Source organism: Cryptotermes secundus, unplaced genomic scaffold (genome assembly GCF_002891405.2).
Source record: "Cryptotermes secundus unplaced genomic scaffold, Csec_1.0 scaffold1266, whole genome shotgun sequence".
Lineage (NCBI taxonomy): Eukaryota > Metazoa > Arthropoda > Insecta > Blattodea > Kalotermitidae > Cryptotermes > Cryptotermes secundus.
Genome location: NW_019741993.1, coordinates 38,849 through 56,011, shown reverse-complemented (window position 1 = coordinate 56,011; position 17,163 = coordinate 38,849). Strand labels below are relative to the sequence as shown.

At 39.3% G+C, this 17,163-nt stretch overlaps 1 protein-coding gene across 1 annotated transcript in view; it reads right to left on the bottom strand.

Moving 5' to 3' along the window:
- Positions 1-4,636: 4,636 nt before the first annotated feature.
- The window catches only part of LOC111872972 (dynein regulatory complex protein 11), a 26,963-nt gene continuing 14,436 nt past the window's right edge, over positions 4,637-17,163 (bottom strand). Inside the window, exons 4-9 of the mRNA XM_023867301.2 lie at positions 14,673-14,815; positions 13,528-13,776; positions 11,507-12,041; positions 10,065-10,232; positions 8,225-8,407; positions 4,637-5,502 (exon numbers count right to left, since the gene is read on the bottom strand). Of these exons, the coding sequence (XP_023723069.1) occupies positions 5,236-5,502; positions 8,225-8,407; positions 10,065-10,232; positions 11,507-12,041; positions 13,528-13,776; positions 14,673-14,815 (1,545 nt within the window). The 3' untranslated portion in view covers positions 4,637-5,235. The remainder of the gene's footprint in view (positions 5,503-8,224; positions 8,408-10,064; positions 10,233-11,506; positions 12,042-13,527; positions 13,777-14,672; positions 14,816-17,163) is intronic.

Genomic DNA, 17,163 nt, shown 5'->3' with positions numbered 1-17,163 from the left:
AACATACACGCGTCCACCAACTCCACCGTTAATTTAGTAAACCAAAATTCCAAGAAATAATTTGGGGTCGAGACCAGACTCTTCCACGGCATGCAGCAGAATGGCCCTCCAGTGTTCAGACGAGCCTCTCAGTCCCTGGTGAAAGGATGAAGGGCGCAAGCGTAGGGCATGTGGAGAGGGGGAAAAGGAAAGAAGGGGGTCTGGTTGAGGGACATGGCGGTGGTTGCTGCCGTTACACCTTAACAAGACCAAAACACCTAAGCCAAGGTGTGAGGCTTCGTGCTGAGGGCTGTGTGGCACTGAGGTGGTTATTAGCCGGTGTCGTGAACTATCCCCTCGAGGCACCAGGCAGCACCCCGTTGTATTCATGCCTTCCACCCATATGGGGCACTACGGGTGGTGACCTACTACATCCCCATGACTCGTGGGACCAAAACGAAAAGTACCAAAGTAAAGACCGGTCGTAAGGATCTTAAAGAGAAGAGGGACTCCCCTCCAAGGGGATCCCTATGAGAAATACTTCAGCAGGGGGCAGGAAGCTCTGGTGCACTGTTAAGGTGCCTGGTGCCAACCAATGAACCTGCTGTTGAAATTTCAGCCAAAGACAGAGACAAACCAGTGGTTCAAAATCTGCCTGAGGCAAAACTAGCATAACTACAGTAGGAGGTCTGGGACACCTAGTCTCTGGAGTAAGTGGACTCCGTCCGGTGAAGAAGACACTGTCCGGATGTGCCAGACAGAACTTAAAATGGCAGGAGCTAGGCCAAGCGAAGCTGGAACTGGGGGCATTCAGCAACCAGGAAATGCAGGCTCACCCAAGCAGGGAACAACCCCTACCGGGACCTTTAAGGGGCCAAGGTCAGTGGGCAGTACCCCCACAGAAACGGTCAGAGCCCCAAAAAGGCCCAGGGACCTACAACGAGGCTGTGACCAACGTAGAGGTAGCTATCTTCAGGGAAACATATCCTGAAAATAAGATAACAGAAGACGACCAGAACTCCATTCTGGATGTACTGGGAGGGGTGTTACATAGGACTCCACTAGGAGAATTACTACACCTGAAGTCCTACAGACTGGGGGGAGGGGCACTTATTTATACATGCGCTGACCAACAGTCTGGTCAATGGCTTATCAAAGCAATCGACAATTACAGGCTGGAAACAGGGGCCAGACTGAAGGATACTGATGCCAGGAACCTACCCAAGCCTGTTGAAGTGGCTCTCAAGATTAGGGACAAAGTTGCCCAGAATCAGGAAGAGCTACTGAACTGGATTGCACATCTTAAACCAGAGCTCCACACTGAGCACTGGAGAGTACTTGATAAGCAATCTGAGCCGAAAGGCCAGAGGCTTATCCTATTTGTAGACCAGGACTCATATACCATTATACAGAGGACCAGATATAAGATATTCACAGGGCTCTCACAAGGGACTGTTAAAGTGCTGAAAGACGCTGAGGCTCAGCACCAAAAGAAACTGTGACAGACACATCATCTTTAAAATCAGGCTCTGAGGGGAGGGGGATAATGTACCCACTCCTTCAGACCAAAGTAGAGCAGATCTTGGGACCCCCTCAAATGGGACCCAGTCTGAGACTAAGAAGGAACAGTAAACACACACACATACACACATAACACAAAATTCTTTCAAATTAATCTACACCACAGCAAAGCAGCCATGGCAACTATATGCCAACAGCTAGCTGAGGGAAAGGCAGATGCAGCACTTATTCAGGAACCTTGGTTATAGAAGGGTCAAATAAGGGGCTTAACTAACACAAGGGAACAGTTTACTCTGCTGTACCTGTTAACAATGCAAGATCCTGTGTTTATATCATGAATCATATTAATGCCTTACCTTTGCTGGAGCTCTGTTTCAAGGATGCAACAGCAGTGAGGATAACATATACGTATCGAGTGGGCAGCAGGGAGCTGATTGTTGCTTCATCCTACCTTCCATATTATGCAGATGATTCACCACCAACTAAGGAAATGAGGAACATCACAGATTACTGCCATAGCAGGAAAGAGCAATTCGTCATTGGGTGTGATGCCAACACACACCACATCTTATGGGGAGGCACCAGCACCAACCCAAGGGGAGAGAGCATCACGGAATTTCTGGTGAGTTCGAACCTAAATATTCTAATCCATGGTAACAAACCTACCTTTGTAGTTTGCAACAGGAAGGAGGTTATTGATTTGACACTAGGGACAAATAACATAAAAAACCTGGTAAGTAAATGGCATGTATCTGATGAGTCATCTTTATCGGACCACAGATACATATGCTTTCAAACAGGTAACATAACAACACAACAAGTTACCTTCAGGAATCCCAGGAGAACCAATTGGGAGTTATACAAGGAGATCAATGATATACCGGGCAGTGCCAGACTCATGAGGGTCATGGCAAAACAATCAACCAATAAGGTTAGCACTATTAAGCTGCCTGATCTTAAATATACCCAAAGTGGAGAAGGAACACTGAAGGAACTGTTCAGAGTTCACTTCCCAGATTCAAAGTTGATTGATGATTCAGGTGATGAGCGGGGCCAGCAGAATGTGAATGTATGTGGATACATAATGAACAGGGGAGACTGGAACCTGGATGGTCAGGTAATCAATCAATCAAAAATCAGATGTGCGTTAGGTACCTTCAAACCATTTAAGTCTGCAGGAACAGATGGTATTGTACCGGCACTTCTGCAGCAAGGGGTGGAACATTTAGTCCCACACCTATGCCACATATTTAGAGCCTGCATGGCGCATGGGTTTATCCCTGTGGCCTGGAGGCAAGTTAAAGTGACATTTATTCCAAAGCCCGGGAAACTTGATTATACCAAGGCTACAGCTTATCGTCCTATCAGCCTTATGTCTTTCCTTTTGAAAACGATTGAAAAAGTGGTAGGTAGACATATTAGGGATGGTGCATTGAAAATTCTTCCTCTGCAACGAAACCAACATGCTTACCAAATAGGTAAATCTACCGAAACTGCATTGCATAATGTAGTAACACGCATAGAAAATGCTACTGAACACAAGGATATTGCCCTTGGAGCATTCCTTGATGTAGAGGGAGCCTTTGACAGAACCTCCTTTGATACAATAAAACATGCTGCTGAAAGGCATGGCATTAAGCCCACAATATGCAGATGGATTTGTGCCATGCTGGAAAGCAGGAATATAAGTGCTACATTATCTGGAGAGGCCCTGGGAGGGTCTGCAGGGGGTGCTCTTTCCCCTCTCCTCTGGAGCCTGGTCATGGATGATCTTTGAGAGCTCAACAGTACAGGCCACTTCACAGTAGGATATGCTGATGATATAGCAGTCCTAATCAATGGGAAATTCCCTACACTGTATCAGAGGTCTTACAAACAGCCCTGTATACAGTTCAACAGTGATGCGAAAGGATAAACTAGTCTATCAATCCAAACAAGACAGTGATTGTACCCTTTACTAGTAAGAGGGATATAAAGAGGCTCAAAGAACCAATCCTCTTCAGTAAAGCGATCTGGCTATCCAGGATTAACATTAGGCAAGTGTACAGAACTATAAGGTTTATTTTGGACTTATCCATTGTCTGGTATATATAAGATAAAAAACCACAACGTTTCAGAGGCTGGATCTGTCTCTGTCCTCAGGTGGATGGGGCAAGATAGACCTACTCATTTGGGCTTGTTAGAAAGAGCTATTCTCAATCACTGAATTATTTATACAGGAACCAGTTTGGTTCTTTATAATAGTAAACCTACCAGACATACAGTCCTCATTGGCTATACAGTATTAAAATACAGTGAAACAGTTTATGCAAATTATTATATATACTCATTAATGGCTGTGTGTGGTTGAAACATGTCTTGAATTCACATGAACTAAGTTGTGATTCAACAAATCTCTCAAGTTGCATTGAAGACTGTATTGCATTATATATGAGGGAGAGTCAGTAAATAGGTCACAGATGGAAGTAAAATGGACATAATAGGTTTTGTATCTGTATCACTAGGCAGCAGCACAGTCTAGGTAGCAGATGTGCATTTGCATGTTCAGAGGCTGGTTTGAGTAGCCAAAATGGTGACCTTGCTTGAGGGGTATACTACTGAAGAGTAGCATTCTGTTGTGTTTTTTTTTTTTTTGGTGGGCAAAAGGACTTGGTGCAAAGGATATTCATAAAGACCTATTTACGGACTCCCCCTCATATGTCATATTGTACCTGTTACCTTTCAATAAAAATGTTTTCATATCACTTGGATTTTAGGTTTTGTAGAAAATGCGATACAGTAATAGGTAATACATAGTTGATTCTGAGCTAATTACCAGCTGTCCTGAGGAACGTTTTTATGGTTTCTCTTATCTCGCATGGCAACAGCCAAGATAGTACCTTGAAAGAGGCCATGCCCTTCAAAATTTTTATCTAATCACATTCGTGATCATATCACCATCTTGTTCACTGCTGTGTAACTCCACAATTGAAACACTGTCATTAAATAACTAAAGATTCAGTCATAAGTCCAAGTAAACAGCAGTCACTAACTGACTTAACATGGACTGCAGAACTTCTTTAAAAAAATAAGTGTCTGAACAAGCTGGCTAAAGCAGTAACGCTGCTGATCTGCACTCAGAAGTTGCTTGGTTCAAACCTAGTCAGTACACTGATTATCTTGACTGAGCATAGGATAATGAACTGCAAAAGCAGTACAATGAAGCATGCCTGACGATGACCATATAAGCTTAAAACATGCTATGGAAGTGATGTTTATTGAAAAGAGTGACAGCAAAGCACAACAATGATCTACAAGCAAAACAAGAACTTACACTTTGAAGACTTCTCACACAAATAAAATCTTGACTGAGGTTTTTCATTATTTTCCTCAAGCCTTCCAACAGAACACTAGATACTTACCTTAAATTAGACCGTAACCATTTCCTTGCACATCCTTTCCCATTCATTATCATTCAGTTGTTTGACATTATATAGTCCAAATAATTGACAACCTTGTTAAATAAACTACAATCAAAGTGAAGGGTTAGTACATTTACATCATTGTATCATGTCTGGTATAATTTTACACTATTTAACAGCTTAGTTCTTGCTATCATAGGAAATATGTGTCTGATATCTGTTATGTCATTAATGTTCATACCCACATATTTTTATGGCGCATATTTAAGATAATTTCTTAAAAAGTGTTCATGAACATGGCGCAAACTGTTAGTGGAGGGGTGACAGTTTCCGTTTATTTCTTGTTGGACATGGGTGCAAGACTGGCTTGAAGCTCAGCCTCAATTTCGAGCTGTCGAGCTTTCCTGCGTCCTATTGGTGTCTTAAGAAGCCACTGTAGAAATGCTTCATCTTCCTCCTTGTAGACAGGTTCTAACTTGCAGAGTGAGTTGATGAGCTCTGCATGAGTCAGGGGCTGCACCCTTAGCTGTAGTACTCGCTTACATGTCATCACTTCCTTTATCACTTCAAGTATTGCACCAACTGTGTAACAATCTGATACCTGAAATATTTTGCATTGTGTTCAGTTTATTTCCTAATTCATGAAATTTAAATGGAGATAAGTGACCAGCCTCCCTATGAATGTTTATATGTAAAAAATTACAAATATAATTACAGCGTGAAACATTGTGGTTGTATCTGCAAATTTTATGAAGTAAATGGACTCAAACGGTACAAACAGTAACACCTGTAAGTTGTATTTTGGAGGTGCCTATGCAAATCTTGGCTGAGACACGAGCAATCCTGACACATTTCAATGGTTTCCTGTTTGAGTTCCTCCACGCAAATGCTAGGATAGTAGCCGGAATTAGGGATAACCACTTCCTACCACACCCATACCATTTAACTAGTCTAATAGCTATGAGGTCTATAGACGTCATGCATATTTCTAACTACTCCAGTCAGCAATGGAAGCTGTACGTTGTGTTTGCAAGATGTTCTAGCTACTTCAGAGTGTGATAGGAAGTTGTTGATTGCTTGATAGCTGTCCTGGGTTCAGGTTCTTTCAACTAAACATTATGGCAGGTCCTAGCACGAAGATGCGTGTAAGTACAATTTCTTTATTAAAACCATCACAACACAACTATATTAAGGTCAGTGCCTAGTTTGGCTCTGCTATATGTGGATTTACTTTCCTGTTTGTTAGCGCATATTTAGGTGTTAAGTTCTCAGCCAAACATTTCTTATTAAAATATAAATTAGCACTGCAGTTCAGTAGCTTTAGTTTAGTGTTCATGCAGAGCCAAACTAGACACTGACCTTAATATAGTTCTGTTGTGATGGTTTTAATAAAGAAATTATATATTATAACACAACAGGATGCATGAAATAAAAAAAAAATATGTATAAGTGTTGAGGTGTTTTATGAACTGTTACAAAGGATTGAATACAGTGCTATTTCAGAGAGTGAATACAGTAGTGATAGTGAAATAAATGTGAAAATTTTGTTAGGTGGCGAACAACGTGTCAGCTCTGATGAAGTAGAAAATGTCTGTGAAAACAGTAGCAAACAACCTGACATATGGGCAAATTCAGGTGCTGAGTGACCGCATTTTCCATCTACTGGCAAGCCTGGCATAAATGTTGATTTAGAAGACCACAGTAACCACCTGGAATATTTTGAGTTGTTTTGTACATCAGACATTGTGGAAGTAATAGCCAGAGAAACAAATCAGGATGCCCCAAAATTTGGTAGAAAATGCACCTAATCTAAAACTAAAATGTAAGCCCCATCACTGGGCTGGTATTGAAAACTACATAATTATAACATATTCTCAGTATCTGCCACTTGAGTTGCAACAGTGTTTATGCTGGTATAATCGTTTTAGTGATGACTTCATAATCTGTAAAAGATAATGATTTTGCAGTGATGTTTGGAAGAAGAGTTCAGTTCATTCATCTATACTAGCCTTGAGCTTGCCCAAACGACAATAAGAAACTCTGTTTATCGATGAGGTATTCACAGTGTCACAATAAGCCAAGCTGGGAGTGTGTTTTCACAAGACAGATTTGTCAGCAGACTACTATGATCATATTTCAGTTTTAAACACCATACACCAGTCAAAACCATGTATACAAAATGTGAATGACACAGGCATACATGTGAGATCATGTAGTATGAACGGAAATGAAAGTCAGTGGCGAAAGTGGTGGATTCTTTGAGAATAAAGCCAAAAGTACAGAATTTTATGAATAAATATGTATAAACTTTAATATAATTTCTATAGAAATGAAAATACAGATATGTGAAATCTGATAACTTGTCTTTAAGAAGCTTTTGTTCCATAATGCTATAATGACACAGGATTGAGATATTGCATTTTAAAATGGGAGCATAAAATTAAACGCTGCAGTAACAAATTTAAATGTTCAGGGGAATTTAATATGCCACTACAGGAGAGATAAGAACACAGAAAAGAACCACTTGACTGGGTAATTATTCATTCCACATATACCATTTTATATTATGTAGACAGTGTCATTAAATAAACTAAAACAAATCTGTAAACTTTCATATAGGAGAAGTAAAACTATTCATGTATAATTTCTGTTAACCTATCTATTTCAGATGGAAGTATTTGAAGAAAAGCAAGCTTCATGAATTTTTTCTAGAACATCTCATATCTCTATACCTCACTTCCCATAAATTTTTTCTGTGTGTGTTATTTTATGACACTGTCAGTAACTACACAGTATAGTGCCAAATTATAGGATGATACATGAATGATGAATTGGATAGGATTTGGAAGGAAGTGGTCATGGTCTGATCAATATATTATTACTATTTAAAATATTTTTTTAAAATAAGTTCTAAATGTTTGTGATGTTGATATATTAATACAACTATTGTGTTTCTGGACATTATCCATCATCCTGTTTTTATTTAAAACAAAACATTTCAGAGACTGGATTCTGTCTCTGTCTTCAGGTGGAACCTAATCAGTTGGGCCCAATCGATAGAGCTAGTCCCTTTCTCCAACTGAGTAGGTTCCACCTGCAGACAGAGACAGAATCCAGTCTCCGAAACTTTGCATTTTAGATAAAAATAGGATGGTGGATTACTCACATCAGAGGAGTCTGAGACAGTTTGGGAATTGCTGAAAGAGAGGGCATCTATGAATCCTGACAGGTCATCTCAGCTCATTGTCATATCCTTGAACTGAAAACTGTATCTGAATTGCTAAATTTGTGAGCTTTATACACTTAATATATTTGTTGCAGACCTTTGTCATGGCTGCAGTATCAAACTGCCGGCTAACACCACCAAACTGAAACAGTAGCTCCTTCCATAGAAATGAGAGACTGCTGTAATCAGGACGTGGGATCAGTATCATCTTATTGTATGTCTGGGCAAGGGCTTTTTGATCACAATCCCATGGACATCGGGACACACCAATAAGCAGAACCTGCAGACACACACAAATGCTGTAAGTGACTATTGAGATACATTGTTCGTTCATTCATTCATTCATTCACATTCCATAAAATCCTTACAAGGTTGTATCTGGATCCAATGTTGATTTTTCTATATGCCTTTTCCTTCCCTTGCATCTAACAGAGTCAAAACTTCTGAATGTTGGGAATGCAAGGTGCCAGTCCCCCTTCATTGTTGAGAATCCTTTTAACTCTTTAGTGCATGATAGTTTCTGCACACACCACTTGATCTAACACCGCCCCCCCCCACAAATAAAGAACTTCGGGTTTTTTTGTTTTTTTTTTAATTGTTTCATTTTGGTCCGTTACACTATCAATCACAAAGTCGATAGAAAGTCCGTCGAGTGTAACAATTTGTAGGTCACTTTTTATTATTATTTCTGCCTTACATGTTTCGGTTTGACACAACCATCATCAGAGGCACTTGCTATAATTATGGAAACACTGTCGCTGTTTTTTGATGTTCACAATTATGTTGTCGTGTGGACGCTGCTATGATATGTTCTTCGGGATGAATTAACAAGGAGGAGTTCAGCATTTATGTCAAATATTTTAACATTTTAGCGTTTTAACTTAAAAAATAGGTTCGGATGAAAAGTGAGAACTTGAGAGTGTACTCAAGTATCTTAGCATGCTTTGTGCTTTTACACGTGAACATATCGTAGCAGCGTCCACACGACAACATAATTGTGAACATCAAAAAACAGCGACAGTGTTTCCATAATTATAGCAAGTGCCTCTGATGATGGTTGTGTCAAACCGAAACATGTAAGGCAGAAATAATAATAAAAAGTGACCTACAAATTGTTACACTCGACGGACTTTCTATTAACCTTGTAAAGAACTTTGTATTTAGCTCAAAGATTGTATTTATATGTTTCCTGTGATTCTCAGAATAAACAGTGATTATTTCCAAAAACCACAGTAACCATTTGGTTTTTGTAATGGAGACACTATGTTCTCTCTGAGGTAGGAACTGAATTTTTAACTATTATTATAGCAACTGCAGTTCTCTGTTTGGGACATGCGGTATCATAGTTGGCTGAGGCACTATGCTACAAGCCGGAAGGTTGCGGGATCAAATTTTGATGAGGTTGATTTTTTCAATTGACCTAATTCTTCCAGCTGCACTAGGGCCCTGATGTCGACTCAGCCTCCAACAGAAATAAGTACCAGGAATATTCCTGGGTGTAAAGGTCATCTGGCGCGTAAGGCTGACTAACAACTTCACCACCATCTATGAGCCAATTGTCTGGAAAGTGTGAGAGCCTCGACCTCTCATAACTCTATGGGCCTCCATGGCCGGTTACAAGGATAGCTTTACCTTTTTACTTTCTTTTACTTTACAGTTCCCTGTTTTGTCAGTCTATTTCTTATTGATTCATCTCATGCAGCTTCATATGTGAGCTGGATTGTGCAGAGACTTCAACTGTGTAGGTCTGTGAGTTATTCACTAATAGTTAGTGCTGCAAGATACTTAATAACCATCCTTCTCATTAGCTTTTGCTTATTACAGTAATATCTGCCTAGCACATGAAGCATATCCATTGTTTTATGTCTAGTAAGTGCAGGCTAGCTATCGATTGTGAAGTGTGTGATTCTCATATTTGAGGGATGTAACATTCTTACCTGGTCTTCTTGGCTGATGCCTTTGACTATTTTGGGAAGATCTTTCTTCAAGCGTTTAGGATCCGTCTTGTCTGTTTTTGGAACCTTCTTCAAGAAAGGTTTCTCTGCACCATCTATATAGATTACTGATGGCTGGAGCAAGCGGGACACCTTGTTCACTAGGTGCACCTGTTCAGGTTTCCAAGAGACACGTTACAGCATATTCAGAAATTGTTAGTTATTGTAATAAGTAACAGAAATTTAATGTGACTAAAATATTAATTAGAATTTCTGTCACCAACAAAGTAATGTGAAGCTTTATCACTGAAAAAAGTAACAGACAATTCGTCACACTAAAATAAGTACCCATATTCTGTATCAAACAAAAATGTATTGACCCCTTTCTGATTCTAAAGGGTTCTGATGATGCTGTAGAACACTCAAAATTACTGGATTTTCAGACTGTGTCCATTGTGCACCATTCTGAAAACTAGAAAACACAATGTTTTGGAAACTGGATCTGTTTCTGTCCTCAGGTAATGAGGGGACACCTACTCTGATGTGTCCCTTAGAAAGATCCATCCTCAGTTACTTGAGGACAGATGAAGGTCCGGTTTCCAAAACGTTATGTTCCCTAGTTTTTAGAATACTGGACAATGGAAAAAGTCCGAGAATCCAGCAGTTCCCTTTTTATTGACACCAAAATGCATGTTGTAATTTTTATTTTATTTTTAATAATACTTTCCACTTGAACCCTTCCTCTCAAGAGACTAACAAAAGAATCTTATTTCTTTCCAATAAACATGCTTAATAGTCATCCAAAGGCCACAGTTTTGTGATTACTGTGTAGAAAGAAGCCAGTGGGTAGAATGCTTTTTTTCTGTATTATTATTGTAGTGTGTAGACTCATTACTAGTCAATGACTGTGAAACAAGTGAGACAAGCAGCTGTTGCTAGGCAGCCACTAGTGAGCCAATGGACTGGTTGAGTAGCAATCATGTGGGACCACAACAGGCACAAATACAATGATGATACAGCAACAGAAAAACAGTGTTTTCTAGTTGGTCCTTGCAAAGGGACTACATAAGAAGGCCAATTGTAGCAAGAATAGTCAGTTGAAAGGGAGCTGTGATTCAGAGAGGACTTGAGCCCAGAGGCAGAGGAATAGCCCTTGTTAGAAGCTGTTACCAGGATATGTCTAGTAACAGACTGAAAACACTAGACTGTGTGCTCTAGTGAACTGTATAAAGTGGAAAGGTCAGGGATGGTGCTGTAACTAAATGTAGTTATGAGTTGAGTGTTAAAGTGGTCAGTAAATCCAGTCAACAATCCAAAACCCTGTTGATTCACTGTAACATGTGACATTATCATTTATAGTTTATTTAACAATACTGTCAGTAGCCCAGACTATATAGCATCGAGAAGAGAATGTTAATGAACCCATTTCCAATGAGATAACTCACCAGCATGATGAGCCCAGATTTTCCAGGATATTTTCCAGTGATGTTCGCAGGTGAGAGATCAAACAACACCGATCCAGTCTCTGTGCACACAGCATGCACCAACATGTCTTTACCACTGCCATGTGATCCTGCCAACAATACTGATTTGACCAATGGTGCCATCTGGTGAACTGTTTTAGATCCCAATGGCAGGATGCAGTATTCTAGTATGACCTGACGTATATCTCCAAGTGACGGCAGTGGGTCCTTGCCTTGCTTACGGAGATCATGTGTAGCGTATGAGCGCTCCCCTCGGAACTCTGATAGCCGAACTTCAGGATACTTGCGGATGATACCATTAGTAACAAGTTCTTCAAACAGAGACTCTAGTGTTCGATCAGGTGTCAGATCCTTCTCTTTCTTCTTCTTACTCTTCTTTCCACTTCGACCTTTCTTCTTGCTGGCTTTGCGTGCTTTCTTGCCCTTACTTGCAAGATCACGTGCCAAAGCAGCTTGCAATACCTCTAATTCTCCTCTTAATAACTGGTCTACTTCTCTGAAAAAAATAATTAATTTCATGATCCCCTGTAGGATTAAGACAATAGTTGATTCATTGCATTACAATTATATTGGACATTTTCCATTGTCTAAGGTCTATTTGACATACATGATATTTTGGGAGTTAATTCTTCTTCCATATTCAGGTGATTCATTGTAATTATAAAGGGACACTTTTTATTTTCTTTGATCTTGCACATTAGTGGCAATGACCAGGATCAAACCCAACTATCTTTGAATTCTAGGCTGGTCCAATTGTTAGTATACATGACTGTTGTTCAAAGGGTGCTGAACATGTTGCTGATTATTGCTACTGATGTCTAAAATAAAAATAAGTGACAGTCTATCTCCTGAAGACTCCTAATAAGTTCTGCAGTTCAATGCCAAATATACCCCAGACTTGGATGATGTTCAACATATAATAATGTAATGACTGGGTAATACTCATAAACTAATTATTTAAGAAACGAACTCCGTAATGAAGAGTCTACTTGGAAAGGATGATAGTTATTCAGCTGGCCAAGAAATTATCTTCTTTTATGGACTTTGAGGGTTCATAACCATGTTCATAAAAGTCCATCTTTGGACCCTAGAGTCAGTTAAATTCAGTCCCTCCTTTATGATATGTTTCTCTTAAGACCCATTTAAATATTATCCTTCCATCTACACACTGGTCCCTCAAGCTTGAAAACAAAAAATGCTTTATTCAGAACAGTTGATGTTTCATTCAAGATTTAAACTGAGCAACTGCAACCTGCATGGTAACAGTGTTGCAAAAATCTAAAAAATCTGAAATATTATCATGAAGGTGGGGGAGTTACAAATGTATACAAAATTCTGGTCTTAAAATCTCACGGGAGAGACCACTTCAGAAACTTTGGGATAGGTTGCAGGATAATATTAAATTGGCAAGGTAAAGGTAAAGTAGCCCCTGTGCTTTAATTATGCACCACACAATGAAGATGTGTGGGGAAATGGAGGTATGGCCCCACACATTTGTAACCTTGGCATGAAATTGAGTTGAGTGGTCAACTTGAAGTTCTGGCTAATTTACCTTTGTGAAAGAGTTGCTGGTATCCACAGGATAGAAGACTGGATAGGTCTCAGAGCGAGTCTGATTGCTGTAGAGGAGAGAAAAATCTTTTGCCCCTGCCAAGAACCACTTCTGATTTCTTGGCTTTCCATTTCATGGCTGAGTTGCTATATTGACAAGCAGTCTGCTCCCAGTATTAAAAATGAATTGTCACAAAACAGAGTTTGAAGATGTTGAATGGATTGATATGTTATATGACAGGATATAAAGATGGCCTTTTGTGAATGGAGCAATGAACCATAGCAACAAGTAATTCTCATACCGTGTGTCACCAGTTCATGGAAGGCTTTGCATCATAGAATTAGTAATTAATATAAAGTTACTGCTTTTTCTGTCTGCAGGATACAGATCAGATCTAAAGCAGAAAGAGTTGAGTCTCTTGGAACACTACCTTCGTAATTCAGCTTCCACTTCAGCCATCTTCTGTTCTCGGATCATCTCAATGTCGGCATGCTGCCATGGGTTCTGAGACTCTTCTCGATTGTGCCAAACTTCTTCATATTCTGTACTGGCAGCCTGCAAGTCTCCCAAGAAGTTAGATGGTTGCATCTTAAAGCCTGGGTCATCTTCTTCCATATCTTTCTTCTTCTTTCCTTCTTCCTTGTCTTTCTTCCCCTTTTCTTTTCTTCCTTTACCCTCTCTGTAATAAAGCATAATAACAGAAATATTCATATAGACTAGCAACAGAGTTGGTCAAGACAAAAGTACAGATTAATCTAAAGGTACAAAGTAAAACTAACATTAATGATTTGTTTGAAAAAGATTTCAAAATTTGAAGCATCTGAAAGAAAAATTGACATTTAGAAATAACACAGAACTGAGACATTTTAATGAAATGAGGAGGAAAATAAATTATGTTTTTTTATTGCTAGTGGGGTAGGACTAAGTCCCTTGTACTGCGGCCACTTCTGGCCTATTGTACCAGCCCCAGATGATAGGTGAGGGTGATTGTGGAGCAATTGGTGGAATGAAGATTGGCAGGGGAAACCGAAGTACTCAGAGAAAACCTGCCCCAGCGCCACTTTGTCCGCCACAAATCCAACTTGACCAGACCCGGGATCGAACCCAGGGCGCCACGTTGGGAAGCCAGCGACTAACTGCTTGAGCTATGGCGCGGCCCTTAAAATTATATATTAGTTATAATTCAGTTCAAAATCTGTTATCTCACATGCTTTTCAAAACAATAAAAATATATAAAATAGTTTTTCAGTTTTGTGTAATTGTGAACATGGTCCCTTAATCTGAGAGGACATACATAAATTACATGTGTTTGAAAACAAAGTGCTGGCAAAAATATTTAAACCTAAATGAGGTAACATAAATGGATAAATTTATGACGTTGCTCAATAATTTATCCATTATTATATTTTCTGCAGTCCTGGGTTCAGATTTCTTCTTGTCATTTTGTTCTCAAACACTCTCTGTCTATATTCATTCTTTATCTGAAGAAATATCACTTTACAACAGTACTCAGTTGTAGGAGAGGTACATTAAATCAACTCATTCTTTCTGACATGTCTTATACAGAATTTGTACCTGGATGATGAGGTGGTGGTTTTACTGATTTCACTCTCTGCCGCCTGCCTTGTGAAGAACAAGGTTGAACCTCCTGATTCCTCAGACGGCATATCAGGAAATTTCCCTGTTTCATGCCAATAGTCTGTGATCCAGCCTCGAACCTAAATGACATGTAAGGATATTGTTCAATGGTGTCCTCTACACCTCTGTAATCAGGCCAGATAAACACAATAAAGCAGGAGTAAAAAAAATTTAAGCTAGTACTACAGCAGGTTTGTTACAGTTTGATATTTTTAGCCCACTTTCCTTGTTTTCATAAAATAAAAGAAGGCTTATGCAATGACCATGCTGTCTGTGTGTCTGTGTCTCCACCTCTATGAACTTTTGAAAGGCTGAACCAGTCTTTATGAAATCTTGTATGTATATCATGGTGTCTGAGATTAAAGGACTGTAAAAGTTTTATTAATGGAATTAAAATCTTCACACTAGATAATCAAGATACTGCATGAAGATGAAACAAATTCACATAACCTCAAAAGTCAAGTAAACTCCCAAAACTTGATACCCAAGGTTTCAACTAAAGTGAGTTGAATCAGGATGATAGTAGGTAAAGCTAAACATAAAATCCAAATACTTGGTGACAGTCATGCAAGAGGATTAGCAAATGAATGAAAATATAAACTAACTTGTAATTACAAAATTCAGGGTGTGACAAAACCAGGATCAACACTAGTAAATTTGGTAAATACCACTTCATCCAACCAAAAGACTCTAACAAAGAGTGATGTTTGTATAGTATAGGGTGGCTCGAACGATGTTGGGCAAAATGAAGCAAATATGGGCATTTGTGCTTTGAAACATTTTATAAGTTCCCATAAGCATACAAATGTACTTTTATTGAGCGTTCATCAAAGGCACGATCTTATTCCAAATTCTTGTGTTAATAATGAAGCTAAAATATTAAATAAAACTCTAGTTAAACTAAAAGAGGCGTTTCCTAATCTTGCTGTGATAACTGTGGACACTGATAGGGACCTGTACACAACACATGGCCTTCATCTAAATGCTCATGGTAAGGAGCATGTAGCAAATAAAATCGCTGCTGTAATAAATGATCTGTTTAGTCAAAAAGTGTCACCTATCATTGCCTTAAAATGGAAGGAAAGGGAAGACATGACAAGCTATTTGACTGAAAACCAGCCTCAGTGTATAAACAAAGTTACTGTGAGTGGTTGGAATAAAATGATTCAGCGTCATTCTTATCAAAAGGGTGACTCTGTGGACTATATTGAGTGTGATGCGCTCACTGTGTCAAGTGAAGAAAATCGAGTGTTGACAACTCAGGTACCCAAAGAGAGTATCTGTTCAGCTAAGGGAAATAAAGAGAGCACTAGTTCAATTATGGACAATAAATTGACTGATCCAGCTTGTGACCAAATAAATTTAAAAGTAAATGATGATGACCAGGCAAAGCATAAAAAGACTGCATTACCTCCTAAGAGAATTCGGCACCCACCCCAGAAACGTGAAAAGGATATTTTATGGTAGATTCACGACATTCGGTTGCCTGTAATTTTAGTAATGATGGACCTCAAAAATTGTACAACCTGGACATTTTACATCATAATACAGTATTTAGAGTCTGGGAAACAAAGTGATGGCTTTAAATGTGTTGTTAAGTTCTTGGTCATTAAAGCCTGCCATCCTATGCTTCTCTGAACACTGGCTTTATAGAGATTATCTTTTACATATTAACATTGACCATTATAAATTTTTGGCTAACTTTTGTAGGATCTCAAATAGATATGAGGGTACTTGTATATTTGTATATTTTGGAATTTTATGGAATTGAAGGAGCTGCTCAGAAACTTATGAGATCCTATTTGAGAGGAAGATACCAGAGAGTAATTTTGAATGAAAATTGGAGTAAATGTTGTTCTGAATGGAAAGAAATACAGTGCGGGGTGCCTCAGGGCTCTGTATTAGGCCCAGTGCTCTTTTTACTATATGTAAATGACTTACCAAAAATTACGATGGGGTACCCAAAAGAAACCGAACTAAATTTTTTGTGGGCAGAGCTTTTGTAGTACCGCGTTTTGCCGCTGTGAGCACATAGAGCTAACATCCTGAGTCGATAAGCTGACTACCGTTGCTTCAGAAGGTAAGGACTAGTTTTGGCAGAGTTTATAGTGACAACTGTTTTGTGTGAACGTTGTTTTTGCAATGGCTGATTTTCATGCAGCGATGAAATTCTGCTTTTTTACAAGGACGATGCTATGGGGAAAACTCCAGTGTTTGAGTGGTTTTCCCGTTTCAAAAATGGTGAAATGTCAATTGATGACAAACCTTGTTCTGGCCGTCCTGCCACAGCCCGAACGCATGAAAATGTTGAAAAAATTCGTGAAATCATCAAGGAAGATCGACGATGGACCATTGAAGAAATTGTGGAGCTGTCGGGAGTGACTTGGAGCAGTTGGGTGACTGGTTTTTCCATCATGACAATGCCCCT